The following is a 22,205-nucleotide window of genomic DNA, read 5'->3' as shown; positions in this document are numbered from 1 at the left end:
ATTGCAACCCCAGAGAAAAGCAAGTGAGCATCTACCCCTAACCCTGGGAGAAAGATAACGATATTAGAGGAAGGTCCTGTCCAGACAGGAAAAGGAGAGAAAAAATCCCATACCTTCCTCCCCAGTTGATTGTAGAGATGAGACAGTGGTAAGAAATGCAGGCAATGTTATAAACTTACCTCTTTGAGCCAAAATCCGAAGGAAGAGGTATGTTCAATAGTGGAAGAATAAGTCACGAGCAGAGGAGCTTTTGTTCCATTTTCATTTTATAATTCTGTGGGATCACATCACAACCACCTGGGATGGAAGAGTGGATAGGCAGCAATAACGAGATAGAGTTAGCACTTCCTAGCCACTCTCAGCTCTCACATGGCATGGAAGAGATTAAGAAGTTTGCTGTTGGGCTTCCCTGGTGGCGCAGTGGTTGAGAGTCCGCCTGCCGATGCAGGGGACACGGGTTCGTGCACCAGTCTGGGAAGATCCCACATGCTGCGGAGCGGCTGGGCCTGTGAGCCATGGCCGCTGAGCCTGCAAGTCTGGAGCCTGTGCTCCGCAACGGGAGAGGCCACAACAGTGAGAGGCCCGCGTACCGCAAAAAAAAAAAAAAAAAAAGAAGTTTGCTGTTATCCCAGAGGGATAGATGTGTCCTTCACAGAGTTTGCCAAAGGGGGCAGCCAAATTTCTGGGTTTCCACACTTGAGGAAGGCAAAATCAGCTCTGGGACAAAGTCAGCTCTCTGACCAACCACATCCCATTGTCCCCAGTCAGTGCACCCCCAACCAATGTCATAAAGCAATATAAGCCCCTATACATCCAGATGACCTTGTGGAAGAGTAGGTAAATCTGAAATATAGACTAACACACATAAGCCTGTTATTTTTGGAGTGTTTTAATTATTAAATGGCAATGAATTTACTGGATTGATTAAAATTGAGATTTTTGTTTCCCTGCAGCCCTGGGAGGTGGAGGTGGACTCATGATTAAGACTAGATCAGTTGTAAACAATAAAAAAAGATACACTTTCTTTGCCCCTCTAAGCAGAGTTTTAGTAAATTTGCAGGCATATATAAACACAGAAAAAGAAGAGTAGAAAATTAATCAAAACATAAGCAATGCTTATCTTTGGAGAATGGGTATATGGTTTTCGGTACTCCAATAAACATATTACTTTTACAATTAAAAAAAGATCACTTTTATAACATAAATCACTGAAATTTTTATTCATTTTATTTTGTGGTGAAGGAACATGAAAAATATTTTCAGAATGATAAAGTGATCACTTTCAATGAATGATTAAGTACTATAGGAAAAGAGAAATTATACACTGTAATTACAGTTTACACAATTACACAGAGCAATATGTGGCAATCTTTGGAGAATACTGTGATTAACACTTCACTGATAACCTCAATATGAATAAGTTTCATTATTTATCATGGTCACATAAAATACAAGAACTTATGAACAAGCTGTTATTAACAATAAATGTGGTTTTGCCTGAAATTCTTAACTATATACAGGCTTTTTCTTAAGCATTCAAGTTTTAAATTCTATTGCATTTTTATTGCAAATTGAAGCAGGCACAATAAAATTAAACCCACTAGCTAAAGTCCTAAGAAAACACAAATGCAAGAAACAAACAACAGGAAAAGAACCTTGGGTTGGTTCCCCAAGATTTTCTTTTGGAATAAATATTGATCTCATTTAGCATTTCTGATAATATTCACAGCTACAGATTAATACCTACATGACAAAAGGACTTCAGAAGGATTAAACTACACATTATATTAATATGTCTTAAATCATTTACCACAGTAAATACTTTCTTGAAGATATTCTACTACTAAAATGCAAGGTCAAATGAATTAGTATTTGAACTTCTCATATTTCTGAGACATACATTTTAACTGACACTACAAGAAAAATTAAGAACACAAGATGTAATTAACTTCTTATAACTTGAGTAACTAGATCTAGGGCAATTAATTTCAGGGCCATGTACACTCTGCTTTAGCGATCAATGTCTTCTACTATTGCTTCAAGATTTTTGCAACAGGCTTTAACTTCCTCAATTGCAGCCATCCAGTTATCGTAAATAATTTTGTCATAAATTTCATCATTAACTTCCCTAACTACCCCCTCCTGCTGAGATTCAAGTGCATCACCTGAGAAAAATAATACTGATCTTGGGATTATGTAAGTACGTAAATTGTGACCAAGTAGAAAATCATCATTTCCATCCTTTCCCTTTGAGTTGATTCCTTGAGTAAAGAAATTGAAGAATGAATCCTTGGGGAAATCTTCAGTCACAGTTCGGATTGTTCCCCAGATCCGGTGTTTCTGCTTTTTCTTGACTGTTTTCAAAGTGACATTCTTTCCTTCATTCCAATCTATTTTACAGCCTATGCAATACTCAATCGCGGTTCCCCTATAGGGATGGGGATCATAATATGCTAGCCTTGACTTCAGCACATAGGTCTTTGTCAACAGCTCATTTTTGAAATATTCATTTGGTTTGAAGTGAAATTCTAGCGTGAAACTGAGAGGTTCACCAGGATCTGAAAGCTTCACTTTAATATCTGTCAGGAGCTTCAGAATAGGCTCATCATATTTCTTAATCAAAGGAGTGAGTATGTCAACGTTTTTTAAGACAGTCAGCCAAAAATCAGGAATTCCTTTAGGATCCTCTTCTTTATTCTCATCTCCAGCTGCCTCGGTGTCGTCGTCATCATTGTCGTCGTCATCATCATCATCATCCTCTTCAATAGCATAATCATAATAATCTTCTTCACAACCGTCATCCTCATCTAGGTAGTCATGTAGCACACCCTCCTCAATACCACACATCTCTTCCTCATCATACATCTCATCATCATAGCCCTCAGAGTCTGATTTATATTCACATTCCTCTTTTGTAGGTTCATAGATTGCATTGATTATCTGACGTCTTTTTTCCAATAAAGGTTGATACATTTCAGCAAACTTTCTTTCAATACCATGAAATTCCCTTAGGAATTTGGATTCTAGATTGGCCACTCTAGTTTGAAGCTTTTTGAGGGCTAACACACGGTATTTAATTTTCACAGGTAGACTTTCAACAAAGTCTGTATCTAAAAGATAACCGATAAGTCCTTTTGGACGGTCTGGGTCTGAGTCCTCATCAGCATCTTCACCTTTTTCCCCGCCATCCCCGGACTCAGCAGCAGCCTCTTCACCTTTTCCCCCTTCTTCCCCAGGCCCCGCGGCGGCTTCTTCACCGCGCTCCCCATCATCTCCAGGCCCAGCGGCGGCATCTTCACCGCGCTCCGGCTGTTCCCTGGGCCCCTCCATCATTACCTTATCACCAGTCTCTTCTTGACTGGATTCTAACAGTTCCTTGTGGTCGGCTGACTCGGCCATTTTTCAAAGGACCTCACACGCCTAAGGTGGCTACCGCCAAGATCAGGAGACCTGACCTCCGCAAGGAAAGACTCACCGGAATATCAGAAGCGGCGGTGGCTGGGGCAGAGGTGGAACGTGCGGTAGTGGTCGGACTGCGATACGGGAGCCGGGAGCGACTGTCGAGGCTGCTGCCAGGATGAAGACGGTGCTGAGGCTGTGAGAACCGGACAGAGGCAGCGGTGGCCGGGCTGGGGTGCAGAGAGTAGCAATGGCCGCAGTGACCGGTCCTGCAGGAGCAGGCCAGAGACTGCAGAGAGCCGCAGTGGGCTGATGTCCTCCGCAAGCAGCAGCTGCTGCAAGTAAAAACGGTGCCGCAATATGATTACGCAGCTGTCTCTCGGCTAGATTTTCTTGTTGCAAATAGCTTGCTGCGTCACACCCTCCCTCCCCCACGACTCTATTCTAATTTCATTTGCTGGGCTGACGTGATTGACAAACTATGAGCCAATAAATTAATAGATTTATCAAGTTTCTAACTCTGCTCACTTTCCCAGGTTCTCTAATATGGCTGATTCATCCACCTCCCACTCGTCCCACACCACCACCCAAGTTTTCTAGAAACCAGGTTTTATTAGTTTATCCTTTCAGTTTTCAACTGGTATTATATTTTTATAATTTCAAAAGAGTTAAGAGAAAGTAGTAACTAAATTGTTAGACAAGGCATTCACCCATCCTAAATCTGTCCCTTTGATTTTAGCCCTGGGCTCTGGGAAGGAGAGAGGTGGGGGGGTGGGACTTATAAAAAGAGGTTAGAAGGGAAAATACTAAAAAAATTAGCAAATGCTGGTCTCAGGGTGGTGTAACTGCCAGTGATTTAAATATTCTATATTCTGGTTTTCTGTACTTTCCACAAGCTGTATGATAAGTGAGCAATAATTTGAGATTGGAAAATCCTCCTTACCGTTTCCTGGGGTAGGGAGTGGGGACAGGAAGGAGTTTAGATGGTTAGATGGAGGTTGGGTTAAAGAGGGCCTGTGATGAAGAGCCAAAATGCTGTATCCCACTATATAGCAAGTGAACACACAAGACTATAAACCAGTTGTCTAGCTTATAGTCAGTAACCCAATCCTAATACTGACTTGCCTCTTCCTCTTTCTTGATGCTGGGTTTAAAGCCATTGGGAATTTTTAAAAGAAATGCTCAAATGTAAATTAATATATATATATATATTTAAGTCTTAACATTTGCTTGACAAATGTTATCGAAAATAATCTAAATCTCAGCATTAAAGACATGGTTAGATATATGTTAGAGTGTTCATAGGATGGAATACTATGCAATCATTTAAAATTTTCCTTTGGGTAGGAATCATTGGTGATGTTTACTTTGTCCATATTTCTAATGCTGATTATTTATTAATTGAACAATTAAAAATGTTTGACTGTCTTTTCCAGATTTGAACACTAATTTCTATCGTGCTACTATCACAGAGATAAACACTGTTTACATATTGTTGTATTTCTTTACAGATTCTTTCAGTATGTAGGTAAATTTTTCTTTTTACTTAATGTCTCTGTACTGTTTATCATTACATTATTTACAAAATTCAATTTTCAGGCTCATGTATCAATCTGGGTAGTTCTATAGTTAAGAGTCCTGCATTTCCGGTTTTCTTTTTCTGGTTCTGTAGTAGCAACATTCCTTGTAGTTTTCTGATAATAAATACAGTATATGCTTATTTTTTAAATTTTGGAAAATAAGGAAATTTTTAGAGCATAGCTGAAATCACTACTAATCTCACAACCCTGAGAGAACTAATGTGAACATTTCGGTCCTTTTCTTTCTGACCTGTTTATATAAGTGTTGTGTTTAGGCTAGAGGTTTTTTTAAAGTAAAACTGGGATAGACTCATAAATTTTTCCTCTCATTAACATATTCCAATGTTCTTAGTTTCTAAAAATGTAATTTTAGAAGAAAATCCACTTATTTAAATATACTATGTAAACTAAACTATTAAAGGCAAAGAGAAAGTATGTTCATCTAATTTTAAGATTGAAGAGTCCTTCATAGTCATACATGCAGCCACAGAAACCACAAAGGGAATGGTGTGATTTCATTACATGAAACAAAAGTATATGAAACCAAAAGCATAGACAATGAAAGAAAAAAAAATAGATAAATTGGACTTCAAATTAGAAACATTTGTGTATCAAAGGATACTATCAAAAGAGTTAAAAGGCAACCCAGGGAATGGGAGAAAATACTTACAAGTCATATATCTGATAGAGGATTAACATAGAGAATATATTAAGGACTCCTACAACTCAACAACAACAAAACCCCAAAGAACTCAATTAAAAAATTGGCAAGAGGGCTTCCCTGGTGGCGCAGTGGTTGAGAGTCCGCCTGCCAATGCAGGGGACACGGGTTCGTGCCCCGGTCTGGGAAGATCCCACATGCCGTGGAGCGGCTGGGCCCGTGAGCCATGGCTGCTGAGCCTGCATGCCCGGAGCCTGTGCTCCACAGCGGGAGAGGCCACAGGAGTGAGAGGCCCACGTACTGCAAAAAAAAAAAAAAATTGGCAAGAGTCTTCAATAGACATTTCTACAAAGAAGAGATACAAATGACACATGAAAAAATGCTCAACATCATTAATTAGGGAAATGCAAATTGAAAAAACAATAAGATACTACCTCACATCCAATAGGCTAGCTATTATGAAAATAATAAAATAATGAAAACAAAAAATAACGTGTCAGCAAAGATTTGGAGAAATTGGAAACTTTGTGTATTGCTGAGGAAGATAAAATGGTGCAGCAGCTGTGGAATGCAGTATGTTGGATCCTCAAAAAAAAAAATAAACAGAACTACCATATGATCCAGCAATTCCACTGCTGGGTATATACCCAAAAGAATTGAAAGCAGGGTCTCAGATATTTTTCCACCAATGTTCGTAGCAGCATTTTTCACAATAGCCAAAAGTTAGAAACAATTTATATGTCCCTTGACAGAGGAATAAACAAAATGTAGTATTTTTATACAATGGAATATTATTCAGCCTTTGAAAAGAATGAAACTCTGACACATGCTACAACATGGATTATTAACCTGGAAGACATTATGCTAAGTGAAATGATCCAGACACAAAAAGACAAATACTGTATAATTCCACTTATATGAGGTACATAGACTAGTCAAATTCATAGAGACAGAAGGTAGAATGGTGGTTGCCAGAGCCTAGGGGCAGGTGAAAATGGGCATTTTTATTTAATGGGTACAGAGTTTTAGTTCAGAAAAATGAAAACATTCTGGATGGTGATGATAGTTGCACAGTAATGTGAATGTACTTAATGCCACTGAACTGTATAACTAAAAATGGTTAAAATAGTAAATTTTATGTTATGTATATTTTACCATAAAATGCTGAAAACAACAAACCAACAAACAAAAACATAAACAATAAGTAAAATGAGCACTAAGCAAAAATAGGTAAAATATGTATAACACACATATATATACAAAATAAATGATTACTACATAAAGAGAATTGAAATGCCTATAATTTTTAAAAAACTGAGTATTCCAAACTTTGACAAGTATGTAGAGAAACTGGAACTCTCAGATATTGCTACAAACAAATTAGTATTAAAAATGTTCATGTCAGCTTTATTTTTAAAATAACCTCATTGGGTCATATTTTGTATATCATGTAATGCACCCTTTTCAAGTGCATAATTCAATGATCTTAAACTTACCAAGTTGTACAACCACCACCATGGATCAATTTCAGAACATGTTTATCATCCCAATATGATAGTTCATGAACATTTACTGTTAATTTCCATTATACTTCCTACTTCCATTATAGGCAATGTTAATACACTTTCTGTCTTTATAGCTTTATCTTTCTGAATATTTCATATAAGTGGAATCATACAATATGTAGTCTTGTGTGTCTGGCTTCTTACCCTGAGAATAAAGATTTTGAGATTCATGTCATAGCATGTATCCATAGTTGGTTCCTTTTTATTGCTTAATAGGAATTAAGTGCATGGATATACCACACTATGTTTACTTTTTCACCAACTGATAGACATATAGGCTGTTTCCAACTTTGACTGCTATGAATTATGCTACCATGAACATTTGTGTGCAAGTCTTTTTTTTTATTTTAGCCATTGTGGTGAGTATGAAAAGGTATCCTGTTGTGGTTTAATTTGCATTTCTCTAATGATTATTTTTTCATGTGCATATTAGCCATTCACATATATTTTGATATAACATCTTCAAATCTTTTACCCATTTTTATTGGTATGATTATCTTTTTTTATTGAGGTATAAGAGTTCTATGCATTTTCTCCATACAAGTCCTTTATCTGATATGTGTTTTGCAATATTTTCCACCAGTATGCTGCACATACTTTTACACCTACTTAAGATGGTGTTTTTGAAGAGCAAGAGTTTTGAATTTTGATGAGATCCAATTTGTCATTTTTTAATGGACTGTGTTTTGGTGTCATAACTAAAAAAATCTCTGCCTAACTCAAGGTCCTAGATTTTCTCCTATATTTTCTTCTAAAGGTTTTATAGTTTTAGCTCTTGTATTTAGGTCTGTGATCCATTTTGAGTTAATTTTTGCAGATGGTGTGAGTTCAAGGGCCCTGGTTTAGCTTTCTGCATATGGATATCTATTTGTTCCACCACCATTTGTTTAAAAAGCTATCTTTTCCTCAATAAATTGCCTTGGTACTTTTATCACAAATCAGTTGACCATTGTTATATAAATGGACCAAAGATGACCCCTGTATATCAGCCCCTACATTGTTTATTCATCATAGCAGGCTAGGACCCTTAGCTCAAAGCCCTTCAGAACCAAACTCAAATTCTCACACATATAACTGCTTTAATTATACCTAAATAAGCATATTTTTGGTCATTTAGAGCTTGCCTGTTACCCTACAAAACTGCACCCAACATCTGCTAGCTAGAGATAAACTCTGTAGCTATAAAAGATCCTAAACTGCTGCCCTTTGGAGCTCTCTGATCCAAAGACTGCCCACCTTTCTGCTGAAGGACAGCGCCTAGACACTTAAGCCCCCTCTTTGATTTACCTCTCTCCCAGGAATTCCCTTACCCTCTTCACCCTCTGGGTTATGGCCCATTGAAAAGTCTGTATAAGGTCTTCTGCTGTAAGAAACTTACACTTTCATGCAACCCTGGTCCAGACACCACTCAATAAAGCTTGTTGTACAATACTACCATCACCCTGTCTCCTTGTCTTTTCCTTGATCAGTCCCCAAATCCTCAAATTCACCACAACCATGAATATAAGGATTTGTTTATGGATTTTCAATTCAGTTTCATCAATCTATATGTCTATCCTTATGCCAGTACCACAGTCTTGATTATGTAGCATTATATTAATTTCTTTATTCGGAAGTGAAAGTCTTCCATTGTTTTTCTTCTTTTTCCAAAAGAGTTTTGGCTATTCTGAGTCTTTTGCATTTCCATATAAATTTTAGTATCAGCTTGTTAATTTATAAAAAAAAAAAGCCTGGAATTCTGATAGGGATTGCCTTGAATCTATAGATCAATTTGGGAAGAATTGGGTATCTTAACAAGACTGAGTCTTCCAATCCATGAACAGGGAAATTCTCTCCATTTATTTGACTTCTCTAATTACTCTCAGCAATGTTTTGTAATCTTCAGTAAACAAATCTTGTACTTCCTTTGTTAAATGTAACCCTATATATTCTTTTATGATTAATTTATTGTAAAAATTACTGTAATTGAATTTTTATTGTGCTAAAATATATATAACATAAAATTTACAATTTTAACCATTTTATAAGTGTACAATTCAGTTGCATTAAGTACATTCACAATGTTGTACAACCATCGTCAATATTCATTTCCAGAACCTAATCATCCCAAACTGAAACTCTGTACCCCTTAGGTTTAACTCTCCATTCCTCATTTCCCCCAGCTTCTGATAACCTCTATTACACTTTGTGTCTCCTTGAATTTGTCTATTTTAAGTTACCTCATATAAGTGGAACCACACAATATTTGTCCTTTTGTATGTGGCTTATTTCACTTAGCATAATGAGTTCAAGTTTCATGCACGTTGTAGTATGTATCAAAACTTCATTCCTTTTTAAGGCTGGAAATATATATATATATATATATATATATACACACACACACACACACACACACACACACACACTAGTGCCATCTAGTGACAATCTCATCTAGTGCCAATTTTGTTCAGAGACAGGTGTACATTGATAAGAATTTTATCTCAGAGTTTCTACCAAGTTCACAGCTGCTTCTTTACACAATTGACTGCCTCATAGTTGGTGAAAATAGGGTATCGAATAACAATAGCCAAAGCTCTGTTACATTTTGTCCTCCAGTAAATTTATAATGAGAAATCAATGGAAAGGAAGGACAAGTCTGGAATGGATTAATAATGATGGGAGGATTTACCACAAACTCAAACTTCAGGACGCTTCACTTGCACAGGTCCCTTCTAAAGCTCTGTCTGGTTATGATAAATTTATAGAATTTTTCTCAAAGAGTTCCCTTATCCCAGATTATATAAGCTTTATGTTCCACAAAATCTAGATTCTTTCCTGTTTCCCAGGGGAAACAGAAACACAAACTTCCCTGTCCTCTAAAGACTTGCAATCAAGTGGTGTTCCCTGGACACCAACAGTAAAAATCAGGGTACCAGATGTGTGTAAAACTCCCATCAGGGAGTTTCAGGTGCTCTGAAGTGCAATAGAGGGAGAGCACAAAGATGGTGCCTGCTGAGAACAACAACAACAAAGATGGTCTAAAGTAAAAATTAAAAAAAAAGAAAGAAAGAAAAGAAAAGATGGTGCCCACTGACTTTAGGAAGGCAGAGGGAGAGCATGAAAATGGCACATACAAGCCTCTGTTCCTGGAAAGTATCCCAGTAGGCGCCTGCCCTTCAGCCAATGCTTTATGATAAGCAAATGAATCTCTTTCACATAAAGTCTGGGCACTTTTCAAGTGGCTGCTTTTGTGCTGGGTCCTGGGGTGAGTCCACTCATAGCCTTTAAGAGTCATTTCTCAGCTTGCTAAAGCCCTTTGTATCTCATGAACATGAGCTCCATTGGATTTCAAAGCTAGATGTTTTGAGGGCTTATTTCTCAGGTGCAGGTTTTAAAATTTGAGGTGCCTGATGTGGATACAAGCTTTTTGTGTCTCAGGGAGAAGCTCTGGATCTGTTAGTTTCCTCCCAATAATGGGTCACCACACCAGGGGTGGAGTTTATGGTGAGACTGTGTCTCAGCCTCTCTTATCCACTTTAATGTGGCTTTTTTTTCTCATTTGTCTGAAGTGAAGGAGTTACTCAGCTAGTTTTTAGGTCTTTTCCAGAGAAAATTTTTCCATATGTAGCTGTAGATTCACTGTGTCCATGGTAGGAGACAAGTTCAGGATCTTCCTACTTCATCACTGATAAAAATTTTTTCACATACTGAGGTATGGGCAAGTTGTTTTGGCTTACATATGAGTTAACTTGAATTTTATGCTAACTAAAACAGCCTGTGTGTGGCCTATCAAACATACATTGTACATCTGCTTTAATTATTAAAGAAAAGGGGGCATTGACCAGAAGTAAAGAATGTCCATGTTAAAAATAAAGATTAAATGTTTCCCTTCCTGGGATGCCAATGCTGGTACCCTTTCAATGATAAGACTCCCTTCCCAGGTGCCAAGGCCATGCTGACTCATTGTGTAGGTGCGGATCTGTTGTGGGTTTGTGTTTTTTTTAAAAAAACTTGAAGGAATGTATTCTTGACTTGTTTAATGTTCTTTGTTCTGACAAGATATAAAACTGTGCCTAAAACCATGTTCCTCCAGAGCAGTTCCTCAGAGTTATCTGAGACCCTGTCTTCTGGGATGTAATCCTCAGTTTGGCTCAAATAAAACTCTTTCATATTCCTATTATAGATTGTTTTTTGAATATTTTCATCAACACCATCTTGAATCATCCCTTCCCATTTTTACTTCTGATTTTAGTTATTTGCATCTTCTTCCTTTTTTTCTTTGTCAGTCTAGCTTAAAGTTTGTCAGTATTATTGATATTTTCAAAGAATCAACTTTTGCTTTCTTTGATTTTTCTCTGTTTTCATATTCTTTATTTTGTTTAGCTCTGCTCCTTTCTTCTTCTAGTTTTAGATTTTGTTTGTTCTTCTTTTTCTAGTTCCTTGAGGAGAAAACTTAGGTTATTTATTTGAAATCATTCTTCTTTTTAAATTTAAGCATGTACAGCTATATGTTTCCCTCTTAGAGCTGCTTTTGCTGCATCTCATAATTTTGATATGCTGTATTCTTATAATCATTTGTCACTGTGTTTTCTAATTCCCCCCCCTTTTTTTTTTTGCGGTACGTGGGCCTCTCACTGTTGTGGCCTCTCCCATTGCGGAGCACAGGCTCCGGACGCGCAGGCTCAGCGGCCATGGCTCATGGGCCCAGCTACTCTGTGGCATGTGGGATCCTCCCTGACTGGGGCATGAACCCACGTCCCCTGCATCGGCAGGTGGACTCCCAACCACTGCACCACCAGGGAAGCCCTAATTTCCCTTTTGATTTCTTTCCTGGCTATTGCTTTGTAAGAGTGTTTATTTCCACATATTTGTAAATTTTCCAGGTTTCTTCCTGTTATTGGTTCCTAACTTCATCTTGTTCTTTTAATTAACAGTTTTTCCCTCAGTATATTTCTTTTTTCTTGCACTTACTGTAAGCAGCAAGAAGAATCATGCTGAAGCTTCATCACTTTACCTGTAGATATCACCAGCTAAAATCCAAATCATCAGTTACAAGTTCTTTCTACAAAAAGAATAACTTCAGAAAACAATTCAGATAAGTTTCTGCCACTATATAATATGAAATTCTTTGCCTCCAATTTCCATAACATGTTGCTCATCTCCATCTGAGTGTTTACCAGCAGTGCCTTAAAGTTCATATTTCTAGAAACAGTCTGTTCATGATGATTCAGGTATATCTAAGATGATATATTTTTCTCTACCATGCTCCACTTTTTCTGAGTTTTAGCAGTCATTAACATCTGTATTTCTACTAATAGTCTATTCAAGGCAATCTAGACTTTTTTTAAAACATGCTTCTCAAAAGTCTTCCAGACTCTAATTCCAAAATCACTTCTACATTTGTAATTATTTGTTACAGCAGGACCTCTCTTCCAGGTACCAAAATATTATTAGTTTTCTGTTAAAAATATATACCATTAGTTTTAGTTTTTAGAAACATATTACTTTCTATAAAACTGATAGTATTAAAATCACATTAGTTTTTCATTGCTATCGTAGCAAGTGACCACAAAACTAGTGACCTAAAACAAGACAAAATTATGTTTGTTATTCTGGTCATCAGAAATCTGAAATGGGTTTCACTGGGCCAAAGTCAAGGTCTCATCAGGATTGCATTCTTTCTGAGTGCTTCAGCGGAGACTTTGTTTTCTTATCTCTTATATCTTCTACATACTGCCTGCATTCCTTAGCTTATGGCACCTTCCTCTATCTTCAAAACCAGCTATTGCATCACTCTGATCTCTGCTTCTATTTTCTCATCTTTTCTGACTCTGGCCCTCTTCCTCCATCTTAAAAGTGCTTTTATGATTACATGGGGCTCATCTGGATAATGTAACTTAACATTACCGTCTCAAGATCTTTAACTTAATAATTTTTGCAAAGTATCTTTTGCCATGTAAGACAACATACTCACAGGATCCCGGAATTAGGATTTGGACATCTTTAATGGGGACATTTTTCTGCCTGTCACATAAACTTTCATCTCAGAAGCTAGGGGGAGAAAAATAACAAAACAAACCCAAACATTTAGAATAAAAGAATAATAAAAGAAATAAATAAAATAGAAACAGACCCATAATAGAGACAATAAGCAAAGCCAATTTTGTTTATTGAAGAGATAGATGAAAGAAAAAGTAGATACACATTACCAAAATCACATATGAAAAAATGAATACCTTATGAGTCTACTCTTATTGAAAATAAAATATTATGAATAGCTGTATGAAACTATATATATATATATATATATATCTAAGATTAAATGGATGGTATTATTGGAAAAAATAACAAAAGAAAAAATAGTAATCTGAACATTCTTTGAAGAAATTGAATTCTTTTTTGTACTTTATCTCATAAAAATTATTTCAAATACAGATGGCTTAACTAGTTAATTCTTCCAAATATTTAAAGAAGATCTTTATTTAATAACTTTATACAAAATCTTTCAGAGAATATGTAATATCAAACAGTTCCCAGCTTGTTTTAGAAAACCAGCATAACTGTGATATGAAGACATGACTCAGTTACTACAAGAAAAGAATATTACAAGCCTATATAGATGCAAGATCCAAAAATTCTACAAAATAAAAGCTAATAACTTGCAGGGATATATGAAAAATACTATATTTCATAACTCACTAGTATTCAGTCCAAAAATGCAAGATTTCTTTAATCTTCAAAAATAATTGTAAATCACATAGAAGGAAAAAAATACAGAGAAAATATATTTGATAAAATTCAATACAGATGTATAATTTTTTTAATCTCAGAAAATTTGGAATAGAAGAGGATTCCATTAATAGAAGAACATATTCAAAAATTGTACAGATGACAGAAATTTAATTGGGAAATATTTAATAAATTCCCTTTAGATTTCGGCACAAAGAAGAAATGTCCATCATCACTGCATTAATTCATTATTGCAATGGAGATCTTAGGCACTTCAATAAGCAGTGAAAGGTAATAAATGGTATGATTGTTATAAATGGAAAAAAGCTGTTACTTTTCACCGATGACAAAATTGTGTACATGTAAAGTCCAAATAATTATGCAAATTCATGTCAACTTAGGAAGAACCTTGAACCACAATCAGTGTGCAAAAATTAATTTTATCTTTATATTCTAACAGTAAGAAGTAAACACAACTGAAAAATATACTACTGGGCTCTAGCCAGAATGGAGTAGCCCCTATCTTCTCTAGTTCCCTCTTTTAACAATTCAAAAACATGGATATTATAAAACATAAAATAGCCCTGAAGTGTAGAAAGAAGGTAATAGACTGCTTAGGTATCTTGAAACTTTAGGAACTTGGTGAGTTGCCTGCATCTTTATTTTGCCTTCCATTTACTGAATGGGGCATTGGAGAAAACTGCAACTCACAATTATTGACAGACAAAATAAATGGTGTTAGTGGGTCTCAACAAGGAACTGAACTTTCACTCCCTTCTTGGTGATAGTAAAGGATGCTTGGACTCACCCACCTGGGTGGTATCAGTGGGGCCAAGCAAGCAGCTGGGTTTCCATGCCCAGCCAGCATCAATAAAGCAGAATGAACAATGAAGGTCAGGGCTAGTCAGTACTTTCATTTCCACACTAGTGTAGTGTCAGTGGGTCTCAGTAGAAAGCTGAACTTCCAACCCCACCAGACAGCAAAGGAGTGCTACTAGTCAACACACTGCTTTGCAACCCCTGGTGTCAGCAAGGCCCAGTGAGGAGCTAAACGCTTGTTTCCACCCAGAAGCAACAGGCAGTGTGAATTAGAACTCTGCTATTGCAGAGATAGTGTCAGCAGGTCCCAGCAAGGATCTGAACTTACATTCCCACCAACAGCAAACAGGTAGCACTGATTGGCACACTGCTTTCCCAACTCCTGGTTTCAGCAGGGCACAGTGGAAAGCTAAATTGCTACTCTTACCATGGAACACCAGGTGGTGTGAGGTGGTGTTAGTTTGCAGTCCACACGCCCACTTCAATGTCAGTGGAGCCCAGTGGGGAGCAGAATTTCCACCCTGACTTAGTAGTAATGAGGTGGTAAGGAGGCCAAAACGAGCTAGTGTAAAGCACTGTGTGTTGATGTCCTTCTTTTACAGGAGTAGTGTCAGTGAAGCTCAGTAGAAAGTTCAACTTCCACCCTCACATGGAAACAACAAGGTGGTATGATGTGGAGCTGCTTGGCACTTTGCTTTTACACAGCCCTGGTGTCAGTAGAGACCAGCAGGAAGATGAGACCCACCTCCACCTGCCCACAAAGAGGTGGAATGAGGCAGTACAAGGTAATGTTAAACAACATGCTGCTTTCCCCTTCTCTGATTTTGCACTTCCACATAGCAGCACCAAGACAGAAGGAGATGGTGTGAGGTGGTACTAGCTGGCACTTAATCTTCCTCTCCACTTATGTCAGCTAGGACAAGTGAGGAGATACCTCTCCACTCCCAACAACAATGGCTGAAGCAAGGCAGTAAGAAGGTGTGCTAGTCAACACAGTACTTTCTCCCAATCTGTTGTCAGTGGTGCCTAGCAGAGAGTTAAACCTCCACTCCCATGAAGCTGCAATAAGGCAGTTCCAGTAAGTGATCTATTGTTTCCAAGGAGGTGTAAGTAAAGCTCAGAAGAAAGCTGAAGTTTGATTTTTACTCACCAGCAAAAAGGTGGTGTGTGAGTCTGTACTCTGCATTTGCAAGAGTGATGTCAGTGGGGCATAACACGGAGTTGAACATCCATCCCTATTTAGACATGTATTCCATACCTAAAACAGGGTGATTTCATGATTTTTAAAAAAGACTAAATAGAAACCAGAGTCACACAAAATAAAATTTAAAATGTTCAGGATACAATAAAAAAAAATGACTCAGCATGCTAAAAAGCAAAACAAAACCAAATCCCCCACAATTTACATAAGATGAGAAAATAAACAGATACCAAAACTAGATCATTAAGATGAAGGAATTTTCTGACAAGTACATTAAATCAGCCATAATATAAGTGTTTCAACAAGCAATTATGAGTATTTTTGAAACAAATAAAAATATAGAAAATCTCAGGAAAGAAATACAATATATAAAAAGAACCAAAGGGAATTCTATAAATGAAAAAATACAGTAACTTAAACTAAAAATCAATGAATGGAGTAAAAAATAGGATGGAAACAACAGATGAAAAAATCAGTAGGCTCAAAGAAAGATCAGTAGATTACTCAATCTGGACAATATACCAAAAATAAACTAAAAACAAAGACACAGGAACCATGGAAAAATAACAAAATACATAACATTCATGTAATAAGAATCCCACAAGGAAAGAAGATTGTGAGGCTGAAAAATATTTGAAGAAGTAATGGCTGAATATTTCCCAAATTTGATGATAGGCATAAACATACTGATTTAGGGAAATTAACAAATCCCAAATAGAAGAAATCCAAAGAAAGCAACACCAAGACACATAATAACCAAACTTATAAAAACTAAAGACAAAAAAAATCTCTGGAAAACAGCTAGAAAAACATGATGCATTACATAAAGGGAAACAACAATTACAAAAGTAGCAGACTTCCAACTTGAAACTGTGGATACCAGAAGAAAGTGGCAAAATATTTTGTAAGTGGAAAAATAACTGTACAGAATGCATCATGCCATAAAATTAACTTCCACAAATTTAAAAGGTTTGAACCCATACATAGTATGTTTTCTGATAATAATGGAATAAATGTACAAATAAATAACAAATATAACAGTAAAACCTCAAAAACTTTTGAAATAAACAGCACAGTTCTAAATAATCACAGTTAAAAGGAAGACTCAAAGGAAATTTATAATCATGTGGTATTAAATGAAAAAAAATACTACATATCAATTTCTGTGCAATGACTAAAGTAATACCAAATTTATAGCACTGAATGCTTACATTAGATAAGAGTTGCAGCAAGAGAGGCAGAAAGGAACAAGGAAACTACAAAACAGCCAGAAAACAATAAGTTGCATTAGTAAGTTCTTACCTATCAATTATTACTCTAAATGTAAATGAACTGAATTTACTGATCAAAAGGCATGGAGTGACTAGATAGATTTTTTAAAAAAACCTAACAATATACTGACTATCAGAGACTCACTTCAGCTTCAACAAGATGCATAAGCTCAAAATGAAGAGGTAGAAAAAATATTCCATCCAAGTGAAAACAGAAAACAAGCAGGGGTAGCTATACTTGTATTACAAAAAAGAGACTTTAAGTCAGAAATGTTAAGAGTCAAAGAAGGTCACTTCATAATGAAAATGTGGTCAATTCATCGAAAGATATAATCTTCAATAACAAATTAACAAACCAAATTCAACAGCATATTAAAAATATCATACAACATAAACAAGCAGGACTTATCCCTGGGATACAGGGATGGTTCAGCATACACAAATTAATAAATGTGATCCACCACATAAACAAAACTGAAGGATAAAAAAATAAGATCATCTCAATACATGCAGGAAAAGCATTTGACAAAATTCAACACTCTTTTGTGATAAAAATAAAGCAAATATTATAAATAAATAAATATTTACTGTATTTTTATTTATTTATTTTAAGAATATATATATATACGTATAACTAAATCGCTTGTTTTTTTGGCTTCAAGCGGTCTTAGTTGTGGCACATTGGGTCTTCGTTGAGGCGTGCAGGGACTTTCAGTGTGGCACGGGCACTTTGTTGTGGTGCGCAGGCTCCAGAGAGCATGGGCTCTGTAGTTTGTGGCACACAGGCTCTCTCACTGAGGTGCACGAGCTCAGTAGTTGTGGCACACAGGCTTAGTCACCCCACAGCACATGGGATCTTAGTTCCCTGACCAGGGATCAAACACACGTCCCCTGCATTGGAAGGCAGATTCATTACCACTGGACCACCAGGGAAGCCCCTTACTTTATTTATTTTTTACGTTATTTATTTACTCTCAGAAAATAAAATATAGAGGAACATAGTAAAGATCATATATGACAATCCCACAGCTGATGTCATATTCATGGTGGAAAGCAGAAAGCTTTTCCTCAATGATCACAAACAAGACAAGGATGTCCACTTTCAACACTTCTATTAAGCATAGGACTAGAAGTCCTATACAGAGAAATTAGCAAGAAAAAGGTACAAAAGGTAACCAAATCAGAAAATAAAGTAAAACTTTCTCTGTTTACAAGACGATATGATACATATAGAAAACAATAAAGACTCCACTAAAATAAAAGAAAACAAAACTGTTACAACTAATAAATTCAGTAAAGTTGCAGGATACAGAATCAATATACATAAATCAGTATTGTTCCTATACATTAATGATGAACTATTTGAAAGAGAATTTAAGAAAATAATCCCATTTACAATAGCATCAAAAAATAAATTAATTAGGAATACGTTTAACCAAGGAGGTGAAAGGTCTATATGCTGAAAACTATAGAATAGTAATGAAAGAAATTGAAGAAAACATGAATAAATGGAAAGATATCCTGTGTTCATGTACTGGAAGAATTAGAATTAATATGGTTAAAATGTTCATACTATCCAAAGTGATCTACAGATTCAATGCAATATATGTTAAAATTCAATGGCATTTTTCACCTACATAGAAGAAAGCAATCATAAAATTTGTATGAAACCATGAAAGATACTGAATAGCTAAAGAAATCTTGAAGCAAAATGGGCAAATCTGGAGGCATCACACTTCTGGAATTTAAACTATATTTCAAACTACATTAATAAAAACAGTGCTGTAGGCATAAAAACAGACACATAGATCAATGGAACAGAATAGAAGAACAAGGTATACATGCGTATATACAATCAATTAACTTTTGAGAAAGGCACAAAGAATACACAATAGGGAAAGAATAATCTCTTCAATAAATGGTGTTGAAGAATACTGATATCCATATGCAAAAGAAAAAAATTGGACTCCTATCTTACACCGTACACAAAAATCAACTTAAAATGAATTAAAGACTTGAATGTAAGACATGAAACCATAAAACCCTTAGAAGAAAACATAGGCAGTACACTCTTTGACATCATTCTTAGCAATACTTTTCTGGATATCTCTCCTCAGGCAAGAGAAACAAGAGCAAAAATAAACAAATGAGACTTCATCAAACTAAAAAGCATCTGTACAGCTAGGAAACATCAAAAAGGGAAAAGGCAACCTATGGAACGAGAAAAAAATATTTGCAAACCATATATCTGACAAGGGATTATATATAAAATATATAAAGAATTCAGGAGGAGATTGGTTCAAGATGGCAGAGTAGAAGAACGTGAGCTCACCTCCTCTTGCAAGAGCACCAAAATCACAACTAATGGCTGAACAACCATTGACAGGAAGATGATGGAACCCACAAAAATAGATACCCCACATCCAAAGACAAAGGAGAAGCTGCAATGAGATGATAGGAAGGGCTCAATCATGATAAAATCAAATCCCATACCCACTGGGTGGGTGACCCACAAACTGGAGAACAAATATACCACAGAAGTTCTCCCACTGGAGTGAAGGTTCTGAGCCCCATGTCAGGCTCCCCAGCCTGGGGGTCCAGCAACAGGACTAAGAATCTCCAGTGAATCTGACTTTGATTGCAGGACTTCCACAGGACTCGAGGAAACAGACACTCCACTCTTGGAAGGCACACACAAAGTCTTGTGCACACCAGGACCTGGGGAAAGGAGCAGTGACCCCATAGGAGACTGACCCAGAAATACCTACTACTGTTGGAGGGTTTCCTGCAGAGGCAGAGGGTGGCTGTGGCTCACTACAGGGACAAGGGCACAGGCAGCAGCAGTTCTTGGAAGTACCCATTGGTGTGAGTCTCCCAGAGGCAGCCACTAGCCCAAAATATAGCCTGTAGGTTGTAGTGCTGGGTCACCTCAGGCCAAACAACTAACAGGGAGGGAAAATAGTCCCACCCCTCAGCAGACAAGTGGATTAAAGTTTTACTGAGCACAGACCTGCCCACCAGAGCAATACAAGGTTCTACCCACCACCAATCCCTCCCATCAGTAAGCTTGCACAAGCCTCTTGGATAGGATCATCCACCAGAGGGCAGAGAGCAGAAAAAGAAGAACTACAGTCCTGAAGCCTGTAGAAGGAAAACCACAATCACAGAAAGTTAGACAAAATGAAAAGACAAAGGATTCTGTCCCAAATGAAGGAATAAGATAAAACTCCAGAAAAACAATTACATGAAGAGGAGGTAGGCACCTTTCCAGTAAATATTTCAGAATAATGACAGTGAAGACGATCCAGGATCTCAGAAAAAGAATGGAAGCAAAGATTGAGATGATCCAGGAAATGTTTAACAAAGACATAGAATAACTAAAGAACAAAAACAGAGCTGAACAATACAATAATGAAATGAAAAATACACTAGAAGGAATCAATAGCAGAATAACTGAGGTAGAAGAATGGAAAAGTGACCTGGAAGACAGAATGGTGGAAATCAATGCCATGGAACAGAATAAAGAAAGAAGACTGAAAAGAAATGAAGACAACATGAGAGACCTCTGGGACAACATTAAATGTATCAACATTTGCATTATAGGGGTCCCAGAAGAAGAAGAGACAGAGAAAGGACCCAAGAAAAATTTTGAAGAGATAATAGTTGAAAACTTCCCAAACATGGGAAAGGAAGCAGTCAACCAAGTCCAGGAAGCGCAGAGAGTCCCAGGCAGGATAAACCCAAGGAGTAACATGCTGAGACACATAGTTATCGAATTGACAAAAATTAAAGAAAAAGAGAAATTATTAAAAGCAACAAGTGAAAAATGACAAATAACATACAAGGGAACTCCTATTAGGTTATCAGCAGATTTCTCAGCAGAAACACTGCAAGCCAGAAGGGAGTGGTAAATATTTTTAAACTGATGAAAGGGAAGACCCTATAACCAACACTACTCTTACCAGCAAGGCTCTCATTCAGATTTGATGGAGAAATCAAAGCATTTAAGACAAGCAAAAGCTAAGAGAATTCAGCACCACCTGACCAGCTTTGCAACAAATACAAAGGAACTTCTCTAGGCTGGAAACACAATAGAAGAAAAAGACCTACAAAAACAAACACAAAACAATTAAGAAAATGAAAATAGTAACATGCATATCAATAATTACCTTAAAGGTAAATGCATTAAATGAGCCAACCAAAAGAAATAGACTATCTGAGTAGATACAAAAACAAGACCCATATATATGCTGTCTCCAAGAGACCCAACTCAAATGTAGGGGCACACAGAGACTGAAAGTGAGGGGATGGAAAAAGATATTCCATGCAAATGGGCATAAAAAGAAAGCTGGAGTAGCAATAGTCATATCAGATAAAATAGACTTTAAAATAAGGAATGTTACAAGAGACAAAGAAGGACACTACATAATGATCAAGGGATCAATCCAAGAAGAAGATATAACAATTACAAATATATATGCACCAACATAGGAGCACCTCACTACATAAGACAACTACTAACAGCTATAAAAGACGAAATCAACAGCAACACAATAATAGTAGGGGAATTTAACACCTCACTTACACCAATGGACAGATCTTCCAGACAGAAAATTAATAAGGAAACAAAAGCCTTAAATGACGTTTTAGACCATAGAGACTTAATTGTTATTTACAGGACATTCCATCCCAAAACAACAGAATACACATTCTTCTCAAGTGCTCATGGAACATTCCCTAGGAGAGATCATATCTTGGATCACAAATCAAACCATGGGAAATTTAAGAAAATTGAAATCGTATCAAGTAACTTTTCTGACCACAACGCTATGAGACTAGATATCAATTACAGGAAAAAATCTGTAAAAAATACAAACACATAGAGGCTAAACAATACACTACTTAATAACCAAGAGATCACTGAAGAAATCAAAGAGGAAATCGAAAAATACCTAGAGACAAATGAAAATGAAAGCACAACAATCCAAAACCTATGGAATG

At 36.7% G+C, this 22,205-nt stretch overlaps 1 protein-coding gene across 1 annotated transcript; it reads right to left on the bottom strand.

The window, feature by feature from the left end:
* Positions 1–1,205: 1,205 nt before the first annotated feature.
* On the bottom strand, positions 1,206–3,825 carry NAP1L2 (nucleosome assembly protein 1 like 2). The gene has a single exon (XM_067722619.1). It carries the CDS (start codon positions 3,397–3,399, stop codon positions 2,011–2,013), a length of 1,389 nt encoding a protein of 462 aa, XP_067578720.1. The 5' UTR covers positions 3,400–3,825; the 3' UTR covers positions 1,206–2,010.
* Between the last annotated feature and the right edge of the window lie 18,380 nt (positions 3,826–22,205).

The sequence above is a fragment of the Pseudorca crassidens genome, chromosome X, assembly GCF_039906515.1.
Source record: "Pseudorca crassidens isolate mPseCra1 chromosome X, mPseCra1.hap1, whole genome shotgun sequence".
NCBI classification, from domain to species: domain Eukaryota; kingdom Metazoa; phylum Chordata; class Mammalia; order Artiodactyla; family Delphinidae; genus Pseudorca; species Pseudorca crassidens.
Note: the sequence above shows the minus strand (reverse complement) of the source record. Positions and strands in the feature narration are given on the sequence as shown.

Excerpts from the sequence above, each read along its gene's own strand:
- NAP1L2 (XM_067722619.1), bottom strand. The coding sequence starts at position 3,399 with ATGGCCGAGTCAGCCGACCACAAGGAACTGTTAGAATCCAGTCAAGAA.